At 43.4% G+C, this 20,056-nt stretch overlaps 2 protein-coding genes across 4 annotated transcripts; one reads left to right on the top strand and one right to left on the bottom strand.

Moving 5' to 3' along the window:
- The first annotated feature begins 1,656 nt into the window (after nt 1–1,656).
- Nucleotides 1,657–5,571, top strand: gatd1 (glutamine amidotransferase class 1 domain containing 1). 2 transcript variants are annotated; one of them, XM_024383941.1, is made up of 7 exons: nt 1,657–1,755; nt 2,099–2,175; nt 2,278–2,383; nt 2,944–3,051; nt 3,447–3,541; nt 3,661–3,754; nt 4,183–5,571. In XM_024383941.1, exons 1-7 carry the CDS (start codon nt 1,707–1,709, stop codon nt 4,296–4,298), a joined length of 645 nt encoding a protein of 214 aa, XP_024239709.1. In that variant the 5' UTR covers nt 1,657–1,706; the 3' UTR covers nt 4,299–5,571. The 2 variants fall into 2 exon arrangements, with proteins under 2 accessions (XP_024239709.1, XP_024239710.1); XM_024383942.2 differs by having other exon boundaries at nt 4,187–4,354.
- Nucleotides 5,565–19,800, bottom strand: chid1 (chitinase domain containing 1). 2 transcript variants are annotated; one of them, XM_042301989.1, is made up of 12 exons: nt 19,725–19,800; nt 18,429–18,578; nt 17,714–17,846; nt 17,488–17,532; nt 16,829–16,935; nt 16,373–16,434; nt 16,162–16,254; nt 14,244–14,342; nt 13,866–14,015; nt 11,030–11,110; nt 7,629–7,671; nt 5,565–6,207 (listed from the first exon to the last, which is right to left on the bottom strand). In XM_042301989.1, exons 1-12 carry the CDS (start codon nt 19,764–19,766, stop codon nt 6,109–6,111), a joined length of 1,104 nt encoding a protein of 367 aa, XP_042157923.1. In that variant the 5' UTR covers nt 19,767–19,800; the 3' UTR covers nt 5,565–6,108. The 2 variants fall into 2 exon arrangements, with proteins under 2 accessions (XP_042157923.1, XP_024239711.2); XM_024383943.2 differs by lacking the exon at nt 19,725–19,800 and adding an exon at nt 19,252–19,718.
- Nucleotides 19,801–20,056: the final 256 nt, after the last annotated feature.

The following is a 20,056-nucleotide window of genomic DNA, read 5'->3' on the forward strand; positions in this document are numbered from 1 at the left end:
GTTCAGGAGCACAGGCTGTGTTATTACCTCAGCATGTCAGTCCTGCTGGCAGCCCTACTGAACAGATTGAAATAGATTGTCATTTTGAGGTGAGAAACAAGGTTCTCTGCTTCATAATGGACTCCTGGTAAAGGTCACGTTGAGTTTCTCTATTCTTCTCCTCTTGCTAGTCCTCCATGAAACAGAAGTACAGAGTAAAAATAGCAGTAGTACAACATTAGGATGCTTCAGCCCCAAGTCACTGTCAACTTAATTATCTTCTGGAAAATGAGCCTGTCTTTGTGGAGATGATGAGGATAGTGCTACGGTAGTATTTCAGAGCTAAATATATATAAACGTACCATGCTCCCTGCTGTCCTCCCATGCATCTGGTCAAGAGCCAAAGCAGTGTGTAACTTTGTGAGTAGTGAGCTAGCTAAATCTGTTCCACAGACAGACAGCCATGGAGAGGTCAGGGTAACGTTAGGGAATACAGCTCCCAAATGCCACCCTATTGCTTATGTAGGGCACTACTTTAGACCACGGCCCACAGGGCTCCAAATGTAGTGCAACAAGTCTTGTTCTTTACATCATCTAGGAAATCGAATCAAGCCAAGCGAGAGTCACTTGGGGTCCAAAGAAACACTTAGCTGGCTAGCTAGCTAGCCAACATCCTCCAAGTTCTTACTAACAAGCAGGACACACTTTTAACGCCACTTCGATACGAAGTGATTTTCGTAGCAGGTTATGAGGGCATTTTCTCTAACCTTAACCTCAGTCTTATGCCTCGATCACACAGACAGCGTTATTCTGGTACAGCAGAAGTACCTTCATTTTCAATAGAACTCTGCATTGCAGAGGCAGTGCGTTCTGTGTGGTGCATACCTTGGATTCATCGAATATATAAAAAAATATATTTAAAAAAATTAACCTTTAACTAGGCAAGGTTAAGAACAAATTTTTATTTTGTAATGACGGCCTATCCCGGCCAAACCCTCGCATAACCCAGACAACGCTGGGCCAATTGTGTGCGCCGCACTATGGGACTTCCTATCACGGCCGGTTGTGATACAGTCCGGGATCGAACCAGGGTCTGTAGTGACACCTCTAGCACTGAGATGCAGTGCCTTAGACCGCTGCACCACTCGGGAGCCAGCAATATGTGTGCATCAGTTTGTCTTCCCTTTCATCCTCCCCCCTCAGGGAAGGTGCATCATTTCGTCTTCCCTGTCATCCTCCCCCCTTAGGGAGGGTGCATCAGTTTGTTTAATTTGTTTAACACTTTTTTGGTTACTACATGATTCCATATGTGGTATTTCATAGTTTTGATGTCTTAACTATTTTTTATTTTACAATGTTAAAAAATAATAATAATAATAAACCCTTGAATGAGTAGGTGTGTCCAAACTTTTGACTGGTACTGTATATACATACAAAGGTTTTGTAAAGGATATTCACATCGTTTTAAGCTCACTTCACTTGCTGTACGTTAGACTTTTATTTTGAAATTCGTTCAGAGTGAAAACGGGTGTTGAACTGTCATTGGCTAGAGGAAGTTGAACTGTCATTGGCTAGAGGAAGTTGAACTGTCATTGGCTAGAGGAAGTTGAACTGTCATTGGCTAGAGGAAGTCGATGTTGAACTGTGATCACTTCCTGTTTTCATTTTTTTTTTTAGCAATGGTATGAAGTAGCAGCCAACGGATTTGATCTTGGTAAACCACCGAAATGTCTTCTAAACCCACTTGTCTAATTGTGGCCAGTGCAGCTGCACAAGGTAGGGCGTTAACACATTATGAACATGTCATTTCACCCACTTCTGTCGATATGAGCGCGTCAATCTAGCGCTGCTGAATGTAACCTCATGTCATGTGACGGACACAATGAGGCTTAATATTTTCAATGAACTAGATAGCTATTGCACCCATATTAGTCATGTTTGACAGTATCTTTGCTGTGTCAAAGTGAAATATTACCAAATATGGGGCTGTACTGTTATCTTATCCCGGATTGTTTGTTTGACACAATCATTATCATATTGTACAATAATCACCATGAATGGCTCATACTGCTGCTTTAGTGGCTAGCCTGCTGTTTTAAGTTCTCTCTCCTCTCATTAGGAGTGTCTGCTCAGTCGTTCCATCAAGCCTTCTGTCTCTGCAGTTCAGTGTTCAACCTGCAGACTGCTACACCAGGGGTAAGATACACACGGAGACACACACACACACACACCAAAAAAAAAAACACACAAACCAACAAAAAAAACACACACACGATGTTGGTGCCTTGTCATTTCCAGGGCAAGCCCATAGATTTTGTCGGGGTGGATGAAACCACGGCCAGATGGATCCAAGACTTCAGCCAAAAGTCTTTTGCAACCCCAGCCAAGCTGGAGTCAATAGACGGTAAGATTATAGTATGAGTAGACGGTAAGATTATAGTATGAGTAGACGGTAAGATTATAGTATGAGTAGATTATAGTATGAGTAGACGGTAAGATTATAGTATGAGTAGATTATAGTATGAGTAGACGGTAAGATTATAGTATGAGTAGACGGTAAGATTATAGTATGAGTAGACGGTAAGATTATAGTATGAGTAGACGGTAAGATTATAGTATGAGTAGACGGTAAGATTATAGTATGAGTAGACGGTAAGATTATAGTATGAGTAGATTATAGTATGAGTAGACGGTAAGATTATAGTATGAGTAGATTATAGTATGAGTAGACGGTAAGATTATAGTATGAGTAGATTATAGTATGAGTAGACGGTAAGATTATAGTATGTCACCTTTGTGTATTTCTCTGCCACATTCATATCCAAAATCTATCAATTGTTACACAGTAATTGAGAGGTCAGTTATTTGACTGTTAAGATACAAATGGAAATAATTGGCGTAATACTTTGCTGAAGGTCACGTGATGATGTCGTGACTGATGTCATGATGTCCCCTGTATTCCAGGTGCTCGGTACCAAGCTCTGCTGATTCCAGACTGTCCTGGGGCGCTCACTGACCTGGCACACAGTGGCTCTCTGGCACGCATCCTCGCACACTTCACCTCACAGCAGAGTCAGTACCCTACCCTGTGCTCTATCCCCTAGTCTCGATCTCTATAGGACAGATCCCTGGCACAGATTAGGTCTCTATTCAATCCGCTAAAGCCCAATACAAATTTAAAGGTCCTGTAGAGTTGACACACAGGTCATAGTTCAGCAGACCCAGCTGGACCAGCGAGTAGTGCTCCTGCATTGGGTGGAGACTGCCCTCATGGTTAACATTATGTATATGTCGGCTCAATCAGAAATGACCTTTTTAAATTTCTATCGCACAGCGATCCAGATCTGACAGATGCCTCGGCTAAATCTTGGCACTCAAAAAAGTTTAAGAAACTAATATTGTGAAACATTGTTGCATGGTTTGTGAGATGTTGTTTTACATGACACGACCATGTCTGACCCTACCAGAGGCGGTGTGCGCTATAGGACAAGGGGTATCTGGTCTGTGCTGCGCCATAGTAGAGGGACAGAAGTGGATCTTCACAGGCTACAGTCTCACTGGGGTTAGTCTCTAACACCACATTCCAAATTCATGAAAGCCAATAATATACCTGATTTGCAAGAAAAGATATGGTTACTCGTTTCATACAACGTCCATTCTGCCGGTTGTGTTATTTCCCAGCCGTCTGTGTTTGAGTTGGTGAGGAGCCCAGACTTTGCCAACCTGCCTCTGATCGTGGAGGACTTTGTCAAGGACAGCGGAGGATCGTACACCGGTGAGTGTGGAGGGAGATAACTGGTATTTTTGTTGCAGGAGGTCTACATTGCAGACGATTTGGGCAAATGATCAATAAGTAGGGTTGCAAAATTCTGGTAACTTTCCCCCCAAAATCCCAGTTGAAACAGTCCCAGAATCAGGAAGCAATACATCCACAATACTACAACCTGTTTTTTTTTTGTGTGAGTAGAATTGCCACCCTATCAGTAGATCATATTGATTGGCTTCCTGCCATGGTCAACATTACTTCAGAATGTGCAGAGATCTGATTTGGTCTCATGTCTCTACACGAGGAAGTCATGTTTAACACGGCAGGAAGCCAGGAACCCAATCAATATGACTGACGTGGATGTTTAGTTTTGTGTCTCAAGCAACGACAGCAAAAAGATGTAACCTGACATATTTCTATCGCTGTTGTTTTCCCAGCTAGTCAGGAGGATGCCGTGCATGTAGTGATCGACAGACACCTGGTGACCGGACAGAACATCCTGTCTACGTCAGTCGCTGTCAATAACCTCATCATGCTCTGTAATGGAAAGTAACATGTCTTCTGTTCTGCTATGTGGGGACCAAGCTAAAAAGCCCTGGGTCGGGATTCAATCCGAACATGCTTTGACGGCTATGCGCCTTTTTAAAAAAGGTAATCGGCCATTGAATCGACAAATGCAGCGTTGATCGTGAATGCGTGGGAATATTGCCTTTTAAGGAGCTACTGCCTTTGAAAAGCAACGAATCCATTTGGAAAATGGCCAATTTGGTGTCGATATGAGTTAGAAACAGTTGTTCTACTGTCAAAATTGACAGTGTAAATCGGATAATTTTGGTCATAAAGTGGGTCTCGTCTACAATGGGTAAATGAAGGTTGGGTTTTGATTTGACGATGTCTATTTACTCACTAACATGGGGTGAACAGCTGCTGTGATTGCTCTCTATCCAATAGAAAAAACTGTGACCGACCTGCCCAGCAGCTCCAAGACAAGTCGCAAATTTTTTTTTTTTTACTTGAGAAATATTGCACCAAAAACCTTTTTTAGATGTAAAAATTACACAACTATAACATCCTCGACAAAAACGTCTACATTTATTACAGATTTATTGAGTTATCTTAGATTCATTCTGGGGATTTCAGGAAGTGAAATAGGCTTCGTGGGGGACAAACAGCATTAACTAAACCTCGGAATCGGTCAGGAAACACCTCCAAAACTGAAATCGGTTTTTCTAATAAGCAACAGAAAAACGTGTGCCAATCGGCATCTTCTGTGGATCTTTTAAAAAGGTGCGTTGCCCACAAAGCGCGATCGGATTTAATCCCAGCCTTATTTTGACATGAACAGGATATGATTGATATGATTTAGCAGACCGGCTCATCAGAGTATACATACAGTAAAAAAAACTGAACCTTTCAAATACAGGTGTCGCAGGCAACATCTCAAAGTAGAGCTCCTTTACATTTAGTGCTATCAAGGACAAATATAAAGGCACTTAGTAAGATATGAGGACATGCTGTACAACTCCTGTCTTATGTACTGTACACCAGAGTTGGTGCAATTCCATTTCAGAAAGTAAACCAAATTACAATTAGATTCCATTTCTAACTTTTATTGAAGATAATTGGAATTTCAGTGCTCTTCCTGAATGGAATTGAGGCAAACCCTGCAGTCTACTACAGCAGAGGTTTGTAGTACGACTACAACCCCCCCCCACAGCAAGCCTAATTCAGCAGCCACCGGTGAGGTATTAGAAAAAGTATCACTGTATGTATGTACATTTCTATTGTCGATTACATTTGTATATTAAAAACAACACTGAACAATGTACCTTTTTATTTCATGTCAAAGAAACATTCCTGCAGTGGGCAGTAGCCTGATGTCTGATTTATACCTGAATCAGATTTAGGACTACAGTTTAATCTATGTCTGGGAAACCAACTCTTAAAAATGGTAGAAGAATACTCCCTTTTCTTACCGTTTTTCATCTGGATATTTCCATTTAAAAACATGAACACCTTGTGTGTGTGTGAGACATATCCCATAACCCTGTCACCAACCCCCAGTTGAAGAACTGCTTTGATGGGTGATTTTACTCTGCTCCTGCCACGTTGGCAGCTTCAAGTTCCTTAGTTCAGTTTGAGTGTCACTCCACATACAACTTGGCCTCCGTCTCCAATGATCTTCCTGAGATAAGACACGTCACTCATTCATTTTTTTTTTAAAGTAGTAGAATCCTCATGCTTGGTTGGTGCTCAGTGGCTCAGCAAATATTACCATGAACTATATACCATTTGCACATATGGTACTGGTTTATCGATGCGCTAACAAAGAAAGGACCTCGAAGTCTCTTACTCTGATTAGCTCATAACAGGTCATAGAAATAGTCCAGCCCTTGGCCCAGTTCCCACATGGAGATTCCTGTACCTAACTCAGTGGCTAAAGAGATACGCTGATGGAGAGACTAGAGGGAGGGAGAGAGAGAGAGGGCAATACATTTATAAGGATCTGTGTTTCTGGAAAATGTTGTTTGATCATGAATCAAATCAACGCAACTTAAATCTGGTGATACTCTTGTTTTGTGTATTTATCTGGCTATTTTGAGAATCATCTGCAGTGCATTTGGACCCCTAGACTTTATCCACAGTTTGTTACATCCTCATTCTAAAATTAAGCAAATGTATTAAAAACATAAATACCTTATTTAAATAAGTATTCAGACCCTTTGCTATGAGGCCCGAAATTGAGCTCAGGTGCATCCTGTTTCCATTGATCATCCTTGAGACATTTCTACAACTTGATAGGAGTCCACCTGTGGTAAATTCAATTGATTGGACATGATTTGGAAAGGCACACACCTGTCTATATAACCAAGCCATGAGGTCGAAGGAATTATCTGGAGCGCCGAGACAGAATGGTATCGAGCATTGAAGGTCCCCAAGAACACATCGGCCTCCATCATTCTTAAATGGAAGAAGTTTGGAACCACCAACACTTTTCCTAGAGCTGGCCACCCGGCCAAACTGAGCAATTGGGGGAGAAGGACCTTGGACAGGGAAGTGACCAAGAACCCGATGGTCACTGACAGAGCTCCAGAGTTCCTCTGTGGAGATGATTGTCCTTCTGGAAGGTTCTCCCATCTCTGCAGCACTCCACCAATCAGGCCTTTACGGTAGTGTCCAGGCACCAAAGGACTCTCAGACAATGAGAAACAAGATTCTCTGTTCTGAAGAAACCAAGATTGAACTCTTTGGCCTGAATACCAAGTGTCACGTCTGGAGGAAACCAGGCACCGCTCATCACCTGGCCAATACCATCCCTACGGTGAAGCATGGTGGTGACATGTTTTTCAGCAGCAGGGACTGGGAGACTAGTCAGGCTTGACGTACAGAGATCCTTGATGAAAACCTGCTCCAGAACTCAGGACCTCAGACTGGGGCGAAGGTTCACCTTCCAACAGGACAATGACCCTAAGCACACAGCCAAAACAATGCAAAGGCTTCGGGACAAGTCTCAATGTCCTTGAGTTGCCCAGCCAGAGCCCAGACTTGAACCCGATCTAACATCTCTGGAGAGACCTGAAAATAGCTGTGCAGCGACGCTCCCCACCTGACAGAGTTTGAGAAGATCTGCAGAGAAGAATGGGAGAAACTCCCCAAATACAGGTGTGCAAGTACTGAGTAAAGGGTCTGAATACTTATGTATATTTGTTTCAGTTTTTTTTTAAATATAAATCTGCTAAAATTGATAACCTGTTTTTTATTTGTCATTATGGGGTAGTGTGTGTAGATTGAGGGGAAATCAATTTTAGAAGAAGGCTGTAACGTAACAAAATGTGAAAAAAGTGAAGGTGTCTGATGTATTCTGTACATCAAAAGGTCATACCTTCAGAGTTGGGTAATAGACCACATGCTTGACTCCATTGCTCCTAGAATGTGGAACACAAATCAAGTGAGTTATTGTGGTGGGATGATACTGGCAAGATATCCGACAAGACGAGCCCCATTTCTTCACAAAAACAGTAAATAAAGGAGTGCTGAATGGAAACTGCATTTCACATAATGTAAAAATGATCCTTCTTTTAATTGACATAATATGAAGTTAAAGAATACTGTCCCTCTAATACCATAATCTGGTAGATTAACTGTCCCTCATACCATAATCTGGTAGATTAACTGTCCCTCATACCATAATCTGGTAGATTAACTGTCCCTCTAATACCATAATCTAGGACTGTCCCTCTAATACCATAATCTAGGACTGTCCCTCTAATACCATAATCTAGGACTGTCCCTCTAATACCATAATCTGGTAGATTAACTGTCCCTCTAATACCATAATCTAGGACTGTCCCTCTAATACCATAATCTGGTAGATTAACTGTCCCTCTAATACCATAATCTGGTAGACTAACTGTCCCTCTAATACCATAATCTGGTAGATGAACTGTCCCTCTAATACCATAATCTAGGACTGTCCCTCTAATACCATAATCTGGTAGACTAACTGTCCCTCTAATGCCATAATCTGGTAGATTAACTGTCCCTCTAATACCATAATCTAGGACTGTCCCTCTAATACCATAATCTGGTAGATTAACTGTCCCTCTAATACCATAATCTGGTAGATTAACTGTCCCTCTAATACCATAATCTGGTAGACTAACTGTCCCTCTAATACCATAATCTGGTAGATTAACTGTCCCTCTAATACCATAATCTAGGACTGTCCCTCTAATACCATAATCTAGGACTGTCCCTCTAATACCATAATCTAGGACTGTCCCTCTAATACCATAATCTGGTAGATTAACTGTCCCTCTAATACCATAATCTAGGACTGTCCCTCTAATACCATAATCTGGTAGATTAACTGTCCCTCTAATACCATAATCTGGTAGACTAACTGTCCCTCTAATACCATAATCTGGTAGACTAACTGTCCCTCTAATACCATAATCTGGTAGATTAACTGTCCCTCTAATACCATAATCTAGGACTGTCCCTCTAATACCATAATCTAGGACTGTCCCTCTAATACCATAATCTAGGACTGTCCCTCTAATACCATAATCTAGGACTGTCCCTCTAATACCATAATCTGGTAGATTAACTGTCCCTCTAATACCATAATCTAGGACTGTCCCTCTAATACCATAATCTGGTAGATTAACTGTCCCTCTAATACCATAATCTGGTAGACTAACTGTCCCTCTAATACCATAATCTGGTAGATGAACTGTCCCTCTAATACCATAATCTAGGACTGTCCCTCTAATACCATAATCTGGTAGACTAACTGTCCCTCTAATGCCATAATCTGGTAGATTAACTGTCCCTCTAATACCATAATCTAGGACTGTCCCTCTAATACCATAATCTGGTAGATTAACTGTCCCTCTAATACCATAATCTGGTAGATTAACTGTCCCTCTAATACCATAATCTGGTAGACTAACTGTCCCTCTAATACCATAATCTGGTAGATTAACTGTCCCTCTAATACCATAATCTAGGACTGTCCCTCTAATACCATAATCTAGGACTGTCCCTCTAATACCATAATCTAGGACTGTCCCTCTAATACCATAATCTGGTAGATTAACTGTCCCTCTAATACCATAATCTAGGACTGTCCCTCTAATACCATAATCTGGTAGACTAACTGTCCCTCTAATACCATAATCTGGTAGACTAACTGTCCCTCTAATACCATAATCTGGTAGATTAACTGTCCCTCTAATACCATAATCTAGGACTGTCCCTCTAATACCATAATCTAGGACTGTCCCTCTAATACCATAATCTAGGACTGTCCCTCTAATACCATAATCTGGTAGATGAACTGTCCCTCTAATACCATAATCTGGTAGATTAACTGTCCCTCTAATACCATAATCTAGGACTGTCCCTCTAATACCATAATCTGGTAGATTAACTGTCCCTCTAATACCATAATCTGGTAGACTAACTGTCCCTCTAATACCATAATCTGGTAGATTAACTGTCCCTCTAATACCATAATCTAGGACTGTCCCTCTAATACCATAATCTGGTAGATTAACTGTCCCTCTAATACCATAATCTAGGACTGTCCCTCTAATACCATAATCTGGTAGACTAACTGTCCCTCTAATACCATAATCTGGTAGACTAACTGTCCCTCTAATACCATAATCTGGTAGACTAACTGTCCCTCTAATACCATAATCTGGTAGACTAACTGTCCCTCTAATACCATAATCTGGTAGACTAACTGTCCCTCTAATGCCATAATCTAGGACTGTCCCTCTAATACCATAATCTAGGACTGTCCCTCTAATACCATAATCTGGTAGATTAACTGTCCCTCTAATACCATAATCTGGTAGAAGAACTGTCCCTCTAATACCATAATCTGGTAGATTAACTGTCCCTCTAATACCATAATCTAGGACTGTCCCTCTAATACCATAATCTGGTAGATTAACTGTCCCTCTAATACCATAATCTGGTAGACTAACTGTCCCTCTAATACCATAATCTAGGACTGTCCCTCTAATACCATAATCTGGTAGACTAACTGTCCCTCTAATACCATAATCTGGTAGACTAACTGTCCCTCTAATACCATAATCTGGTAGACTAACTGTCCCTCTAATACCATAATCTGGTAGACTAACTGTCCCTCTAATACCATAATCTGGTAGACTAACTGTCCCTCTAATACCATAATCTAGGACTGTCCCTCTAATACCATAATCTGGTAGATTAACTGTCCCTCTAATACCATAATCTAGGACTGTCCCTCTAATACCATAATCTAGGACTGTCCCTCTAATACCATAATCTGGTAGATTAACTGTCCCTCTAATACCATAATCTGGTAGAAGAACTGTCCCTCTAATACCATAATCTGGTAGATTAACTGTCCCTCTAATACCATAATCTAGGACTGTCCCTCTAATACCATAATCTGGTAGATTAACTGTCCCTCTAATACCATAATCTGGTAGACTAACTGTCCCTCTAATACCATAATCTAGGACTGTCCCTCTAATACCATAATCTAGGACTGTCCCTCTAATACCATAATCTGGTAGACTAACTGTCCCTCTAATACCATAATCTGGTAGACTAACTGTCCCTCTAATACCATAATCTGGTAGACTAACTGTCCCTCTAATACCATAATCTGGTAGACTAACTGTCCCTCTAATACCATAATCTGGTAGACTAACTGTCCCTCTAATACCATAATCTGGTAGACTAACTGTCCCTCTAATACCATAATCTAGGACACTGTACCTCTTGTAGCTGAAGTAGTGCTCCTCAGCCTGTTCATCCCATAATAGTCTAGGCTTCAGCTCCTTCAACAGCTCTATGAACCTTTACAGGAAACAAAGACAAAGAGAGAGGGTTGAAGGGGGACTGGAGGTGACACAGAGAGAGAGAGAGAGAGAGAGGGTTGAAGGGGGACTGGAGGTGACACAGAGAGAGAGAGAGAGAGAGGGTTGAAGGGGACTGGAGGTGACACAGAGAGAGAGAGAGAGAGGGTTGAAGGGGGACTGGAGGTGACACAGAGAGAGAGAGAGAGAGAGAGAGGGTTGAAGGGGGACTGGAGGTGACACAGAGAGAGAGAGAGAGAGAGGGGTTGAAGGGGGACTGGAGGTGACACAGAGAGAGAGAGAGAGAGAGGGTTGAAGGGGACTGGAGGTGACACAGAGAGAGAGAGAGAGAGAGGTTGAAGGGGGACTGGAGGTGACACAGAGAGAGAGAGAGAGAGGGTTGAAGGGGGACTGGAGGTGACACAGAGAGAGAGAGAGAGAGGGGTTGAAGGGGGACTGGAGGTGACACAGAGAGAGAGAGAGAGGGTTGAAGGGGGACTGGAAGTGACACAGAGAGAGAGAGAGGGTTGAAGGGGGACTGGAGGTGACACAGAATGAGAGAGAGGGTTGAAGGGGACTGGAGGTGACACAGAGAATGAGAGAGAGAGGGTTGAAGGGGACTGGAGGTGACACAGAGAATGAGAGAGAGAGAGAGGGTTGAAGGGGGACTGGAGGTGACACAGAGAATGAGAGAGAGAGAGGGTTGAAGGGGGACTGGAGGTGACACAGAGAATGAGAGAGAGAGAGGGTTGAAGGGGGACTGGAGGTGACACAGAGAGAGAGAGGGGGTTGAAGGGGGACTGGAGGTGACAGAGAGAGAGAGAGGGGGTTGAAGGGGGACTGGAGGTGACAGAATGAGAGAGAGAGGGTTGAAGGGGGACTGGAGGTGACAGAATGAGAGAGAGGGTTGAAGGGGGACTGGAAGTGACACAGAGAATGAGAGGGTTGAAGGGGGACTGGAAGTGACACAGAGAATGAGAGAGGGTTGAAGGGGGACTGGAGGTGACACAGAGAGAATGAGAGAGAGAGAGGGTTGAAGGGGGACTGGAGGTGACACAGAGAGAATGAGAGAGAGAGGGTTGAAGGGGGACTGGAGGTGACACAGAGAGAGAGAGAGGGTTGAAGGGGACTGGAGGTGACACAGAGAGAGAGAGAGAGAGAGGTTGAAGGGGGACTGGAGGTGACACAGAGAGAGAGAGAGAGAGGGTTGAAGGGGGACTGGAGATGACACAGAGAGAGAGAGAGAGAGGGTTGAAGGGGGACTGGAGGTGACACAGAGAATGAGAGAGAGAGGGTTGAAGGGGACTGGAGGTGACACAGAGAATGAGAGAGAGAGGGTTGAAGGGGACTGGAGGTGACACAGAGAATGAGAGAGAGAGGGTTGAAGGGGGACTGGAGGTGACACAGAGAATGAGAGAGAGAGGGTTGAAGGGGAACTGGAGGTGACACAGAGAATGAGAGAGAGAGAGGGTTGAAGGGGGACTGGAGGTGACACAGAGAATGAGAGAGAGAGGGGGTTGAAGGGGGACTGGAGGTGACACAGAGAGAGAGAGGGGGTTGAAGGGGGACTGGAGGTGACACAGAGAATGAGAGAGAGAGGGTTGAAGGGGGACTGGAGGTGACACAGAGAATGAGAGAGAGAGGGTTGAAGGGGGACTGGAGGTGACACAGAGAATGAGAGAGAGAGGTTGAAGGGGAACTGGAGGTGACACAGAGAATGAGAGAGAGAGAGGGTTGAAGGGGACTGGAGGTGACACAGAGAATGAGAGAGAGAGGGGGTTGAAGGGGGACTGGAGGTGACACAGAGAGAGAGAGGGGGTTGAAGGGGGACTGGAGGTGACACAGAGAGAGAGAGAGGGTTGAAGGGGACTGGAGGTGACACAGAGAGAGAGAGAGGGTTGAAGGGGACTGGAGGTGACAGAATGAGAGAGAGAGAGGTTTGAAGGGGGACTGGAGGTGACACAGAGAGAGAGAGAGAGAGGATTGAAGGGGGACTGGAGGTGACAGAATGAGAGAGAGAGAGGGTTGAAGGGGACTGGAGGTGACAGAATGAGAGAGAGGGTTGAAGGGGGACTGGAAGTGACACAGAGAATGAGAGAGAGGGTTGAAGGGGGACTGGAAGTGACACAGAGAATGAGAGAGGGTTGAAGGGGGACTGGAGGTGACACAGAGAGAATGAGAGAGAGAGGGTTGAAGGGGGACTGGAGGTGACACAGAGAGAATGAGAGAGAGAGAGGGTTGAAGGGGACTGGAGGTGACACAGAAAGAATGAGAGAGAGAGAGGGTTGAAGGGGGACTGGAGGTGACACAGAAAGAATGAGAGAGAGAGGGTTGAAGGGGGACTGGAGGTGACACAGAAAGAATGAGAGAGAGAGAGGGTTGAAGGGGGACTGGAGGTGACACAGAAAGAATGAGAGAGAGAGAGGGTTGAAGGGGGACTGGAGGTGACACAGAAAGAATGAGAGAGAGAGAGGGTTGAAGGGGGACTGGAGGTGACACAGAAAGAATGAGAGAGAGAGAGGGTTGAAGGGGGACTGGAGGTGACACAGAAAGAATGAGAGAGAGAGAGGGTTGAAGGGGACTGGAAGTGACACAGAGAGAATGAGAGGGTTGAAGGGGGACTGGAAGTGACACAGAGAGAATGAGAGAGAGAGACGGTTGAAGGGGGACTGGAGGTGAAGGGGATCCTGGAAGTGACAGAGAGAATCTTCTGTATAGATTACTACTAGTATAGAGTATTATTAGGAGTATCCTACCTGCCCCCCAGCAGTGGTTCAGCTCCGTAGGTGGAGAAGTCCAGTCCATACAGGTTGAGTCCCAGCAGTATCTTGTGTCTCCATTGGTTGTTGGGGGACAACTCTAGAACACATTCTCTCAGCCAGGGTAGGGGGGAGCTGGGGCCCGGTCTAGGAGGGAAGAGAGAACCTGATTTAATGATCTAGTAAGAACATGGGCGTCGCCTATAACATCAGTCAAAATATTCAGTGATGGTCATTTTACCAATATATATATATATATATATATATATATATATATATATATATATATATATATATATATATATATATATATATATATATATATTTTTTTTTTTATATAAAGGATATGATTGTTTCAGTGAGAAGGAATCTTACCGTCCAGAGGAGAAGTCGTAGGTCATTAGACTGAATCCGTCCACTACAGGAGCTAACTGCTCAAACTGCTCCCTCCCGAACATCCCCGGCTGGCCTGAACTGATCACAACAGAAAGGTTAAACTCCTCTCTCTCTCTCTCTCAGGATCAAACATGGTAGTAATTGTATTGCAGAGATTTTTCTGCGATTGAAATCCTTGAGCGGGCAGCCTAAGTATTTTTTACAGGATGCCTAGAAAAACATTTTCAATGTAAATTAAAAAGTACTAAAAGCAGATAAGGTAGAAAAGATAATGGGGAATGTACAAAATTAAAACTCACACCTGTTGATTACCTGTTAAACTGCCACTATCAAATGTCTGGCAGTATTGAATGTTATGGTTAAAGTTTGATGATTCAAAGACACTGTTAATGATCTGTGACCCGGTGTCATTCTAGAGCAGCTGTTGTCTTCCTACAAGCCTCTCTCACTGGTGTGATTCTGGAGCAGCTGTTGTCTTCCTACAAGCCTCTCTCACTGGTGTGATTCTAGAGCAGCTGTTGTCTTCCTACAAGCCTCTCACTGGGGTGATTCTAGAGCAGCTGTTGTCTTCCTACAAGCCTCTCTCACTGGTGTGATTCTGGAGCAGCTGTTGTCTTCCTACAAGCCTCTCTCACTGGGGTGATTCTAGAGCAGCTGTTGTCTTCCTACAAGCCTCTCTCACTGGTGTGATTCTGGAGCAGCTGTTGTCTTCCTACAAGCCTCTCACTGGGGTGATTCTAGAGCAGCTGTTGTCTTCCTACAAGCCTCTCTCACTGGGGTGATTCTGGAGCAGCTGTTGTCTTCCTACAAGCCTCTCTCACTGGGGTGATTCTAGAGCAGCTGTTGTCTTCCTACAAGCCTCTCTCACTGGGGTGATTCTGGAGCAGCTGTTGTCTTCCTACAAGCCTCTCTCACTGGTGTGATTCTAGAGCAGCTGTTGTCTTCCTACAAGCCTCTCTCACTGGTGTGATTCTAGAGCAGCTGTTGTCTTCCTACAAGCCTCTCTCACTGGTGTGATTCTAGAGCAGCTGTTGTCTTCCTACAAGACTCTCTCACTGGGGTGATTCTGGAGCAGCTGTTGTCTTCCTACAAGCCTCTCACTGGTGTGATTCTAGAGCAGCTGTTGTCTTCCTACAAGCCTCTCTCACTGGGGTGATTCTGGAGCAGCTGTTGTCTTCCTACAAGCCTCTCTCACTGGGGTGATTCTGGAGCAGCTGTTGTCTTCCTACAAGCCTCTCTCACTGGGGTGATTCTGGAGCAGCTGTTGTCTTCCTACAAGCCTCTTACTGGTGTGATTCTAGAGCAGCTGATATTGTCTGTATGGTGCCAATAGCCAGGGTCACTAGGCGTTGTTTAGAGTTCCTACAGGATTTAGTGACATTGTTGACAGAACAGTGGTTCCTGGTAGTGGTTTTCAAGCCCTTCTCTAGTTCTACAGATTTCTATGTTCCCATACTGGAGGTTGTCTCCCTGCTGCAACGGAGTGATTTTTCATTGACTTCATCCACAACTGCTCTCCTTTTTACCTTAACAGACCTAGAGATTTTGTTTTATATAATCTAATCTTAGAGAACTAACAATTACCCAAATAAAAGCTAGACATTCAAGAAGAATTGAAAATGACTAAAACAATGAATGTAACAGTATTGCTTGTATTATGTTTGAGCAAAAGAACACAGCTTTAGTCAAGACAGAAAAGCAGGAAATGTGCTTTAAATTTGCAACATTTTCTCTCAGTGCCGTAGAGACATCTGTAGAATTGCAGAAAATTGGATTCAAATTACACAGCCCTGGTCTCTAAAATGTTCTCAAATTCAGACAGGCTTTTGTTTTAATGATCTGATAAAATAGTAAATCAATGATGTTGTGATATTTTTATGACATCTGTATCACCTACCTTGGTGTGACGGCTGGTGGAATGACCAGTACACAGTCCAGCTTCTTCTCCTTAAGAGCCTCACAGATGTGTGTAATCATGTGGACCAGCTCCCTGAATGGAATAGTGTTTACAGTCAATACAAACCAAGGTTGTAAAAGTTGATTTTAAACTCTTCAGAGGGGTCATTACCATGACAGGTCACGGTGTCATGTAGTGCTGTGTTACTCACACTCTCTTGTTCCCTCCCAGCTGACTCCACAGCTCCAGCGTATAGCCATCAAAGCCTTCTGTCTGCAAAGGCAGAACACAATTAGGCCTTTACATTTGACATGTTAGTCATTCAGTATACACTCCTATGATATAAACAGTGGAAGTCAACATCTGCAACAAACATTCAACTTTGGGGTATACTACTATATGAGAATATTTACCGTTAAAAAAAAAACATTCAACTTTTTTGGCAGTTGATAAACTGTTTTCAGTCTCACTTGCCAACTGATATGTGATATAAATGTACTATAATGCATTAGTATTATATTGTGAATTTAACTCCTTATATGCAGGCCCCATGGTCTAGTACCCCAGAGACCAGTGTTTGAGCCCTGTCTCCTCCTTTCCCGTTTGAGCCCTGTCTCCCTCCTAGCTGTTTCTAATATCTGAATAAAGCATAAATGCTCCTCCTTACCTTAGCTACGTCCACCATCTCAGTCCCCAGCTCCTCGATCTCATCCTCACTGCCCAGAACACTCATATAGTCCTGGTACGACCAGACATCAAATAACAGACGAGGAACTGAGCGAGAACAAGAGAAGCATCAGATGACGAAGGCCCTGTGTTTGGTTATCATGTGACAGAGAAAGATTGTATCCTGTATTTTAAGCCTTATCCAGAAATAAGAATTACACCAAAAAAATGAAAGCATTTGTCTGAGGATGGTGGTGCTGAACATCTGATAGAAAAACTAAACGGGACAGTTGGATGAAAAATTCAGACATGTCACATTATTACCAAACACAGGGACCCTTTTTAGGACAAGAGACCAGGAGAGTTTGATCAGGAGGAGAGTTTGATCAGGAGGAGAGTTTGATCAGGAGGAGAGTTTGATCAGGAGGAGAGTTTGATCAGGAGGAGAGTTTGATCAGGAGGAGAGTTTGATCAGGAGGAGAGTTTGATCAGGAGGAGAGTTTGATCAGGAGGAGAGTTTGATCAGGAGGAGAGTTTGATCAGGAGGAGAGTTTGATCAGGAGGAGAGTTTGATCATTGGAACTGAATGTGACTGAATGATACCATGGTGAGGTCATCTGGACTTCTTATTTAAATGGAAGCTGAGTTTAACACACTCACCTATTTTGATGTTTCTGTTTGCCTTCCGCACAGCTTTTACCCAACCTAGAAAAGAAGGAGAGTCTTTGAAAGACAACTTTCTATATTTGCCATATACTCCCTTAGTACACGTCTGACTATCACAACTCTGACATGTCCTTAGTACACATTTCTTAGGCATCACAACTTTGTCTGACAACATCACAACTTTGTCTGGCTTTAATCTGGTTAGTCTATGACAGATTACCTGGGTCATGATCGTGTAGACCAGTGATATGGAAGCTCTCTGGTCCTCTCCGTCTCAGCTGAAGCCACACTGGAGACACGGAGGTCAGCTTGGAACCGAACACCTTGGCAACATCGTAACCATGAGAGTTCCACTGGAGGAAGAGAAATAAAGCAGAAGGAAGTGAGCGGTTATATGAAGAACTGATTCAACATGTATTCAAGGAGCCTGTTGATGAGATATAGCTCGTACACAACAGTAGTAAGAAGATAGTTACACTATTAAATACACAGACATTAAATAGAAGGGTGATCAGGATCACCCAGATAAACACGTGGGTACCTGCAGGTAGCCTGGGTACCAGTCGGTATTGAGTTATCATTCCACTCCTTACCATGCTAAACATGGAGTACAAGGAGTGGAATATTAGTGAATCTGGTTCTGGATTCCAGGCTAACCTGCAGGCAGAAGATGGGCAACATTTCTGTAAAGGATCATGTGTCACTGTTGTTCAAAAGGTGACTGCAGCATTCAGTCTGGTTTAACCAGACTCTAAACCAACACACCAACCTGCTTTTAGAGACTTACACAGCGCCTGACTTAGACTGAAATAGGTGCCGGTACTGTATATATTTAGGTGCAGGAACTCTGCAATACTTATAAGCTAATCATTTTTATAAGAGGTGCAGGAACTCAGCTCCGGTGAGCTCCATCCCAAATCAAGCACTGCACTTACAGGAGTTATATACCCCAGTACGGGCCCCTGGAACGTGTGTTGAGTCACAGCCTGTTGGCAGTATCTCCTCTCCTCCTTTACGATGTCCTTCCACTGAGGGTCAGTAACAACCAGACCTCGCTCCAGCACCGACCGCTCTGCCTGGGACATCTGATATAATAATAAACCAACACAAGAAACAACTATTTGCATGTGTAGTTGTAAAACCAAACAAACTGTAGTCCCCAAGGTTGGGGTCCATTTGAAGGCTGTCAATTCAGGAAGTAAACTGAAATTCCAAATCAATCATTGAAAAATGGGCATCTATTTTCAGTGATTTCCACAATAACCTGAAAAAAAGGGCATCTATTTTCAATGATTTTCTCAATAACCTGGAAAAAAAACAGTACATATATTTCTAAAAATGTTCAGTTTCTTGGATTTGAACTTCAAATCACTTCCTGAATTGGCTGCCTTCAATTACAATTGACCCCAACCCTGGTTGTCTTGTTGCCAGACTTGTGGAGCTGTGAGGAAGATACAGCAACTGTGGGTACTGGGATGAGACTAACTAAATAAACACTGACAATACATAATGAATTCATTGTGGTCTATGTCCATTCTACAATACTGGTAATTTACTGAAATCAGAACTGGGTAGAGGGGGAATACAAAGTCCACATTTCCCCCCCACACATGGGCTGAGCCCTAGCGAGGACACTTAACTCCTGTGTCCGTAAGCATAGCTCATTGAGCCCGTTACATACACTGGTTCCAGGATGCAAAATACTGATGCCACCACTCGTCCTCATCATAAAATCACCACTATCCTCCTCTTCCTCACCTCTGGCTCCTGTGTTTTGGAGTCCTTCTTCTTGGCATCAGTCCTGGACAGCGTAGCACTAACATAGCTGACCAACAGGGTAGACAGTATGGTGTGTAGCACAATGATTAACGTCGCTTCTACTCTCATCTCTCCTCTGAGTCAAGCTACACTTAGACAGGAATGGGACCAATTCCTGCTACTGCAGTTGGCTGCATCAACACGAACTGGAAAAAAACCCTAGATTTCTAGCTACCCACTCAGATAATTACAAGTTCTAGCAAGTGTGATACAGGAAACTGTGTCGGAAGCATTTGCGAGTTCCGGCAAGAAGCACCCTGCCTGGCTAGAGTTATGGTGTTAATGTTGTCAAGTCAGCTGAACACCCAATGATGCATGGTGCCCACAGCCAATTCGACGTTTTGATATGAATAAATTATAATTATTATTATAAACAGTGAGAAATCACGAATATACTAGTAATCTCACTCAACTCTACTCATGAAGTTGCAGGTCCTTGTGGCTGTGTATACCATAGAGAATGATAGAGGCCTCTAGTAGCCAAAAGGCTATGTTAACGTGTATTAGTATGGGCAGCGACATTGAGGGCTTCCACCATTTTATGTGGTCAACTGGGTGGGACTTCCAACGTTATTGGCTGAACCCTCCTGGTGACCCTGTTGGAGTCATGACCAACAGGGTCATCAGGAAGAATAAGCCAATCAAGATGTTTGTTTTTTAATTACATAAAAGCTTCAATATTCACAAACAGTGACATTAGCTAATCAAAATGTATAAGATCTCCTCAGTTTGTGTTTACCAAAGA

The sequence above is a fragment of the Oncorhynchus tshawytscha genome, linkage group LG19, assembly GCF_018296145.1.
Source record: "Oncorhynchus tshawytscha isolate Ot180627B linkage group LG19, Otsh_v2.0, whole genome shotgun sequence".
Lineage (NCBI taxonomy): Eukaryota > Metazoa > Chordata > Actinopteri > Salmoniformes > Salmonidae > Oncorhynchus > Oncorhynchus tshawytscha.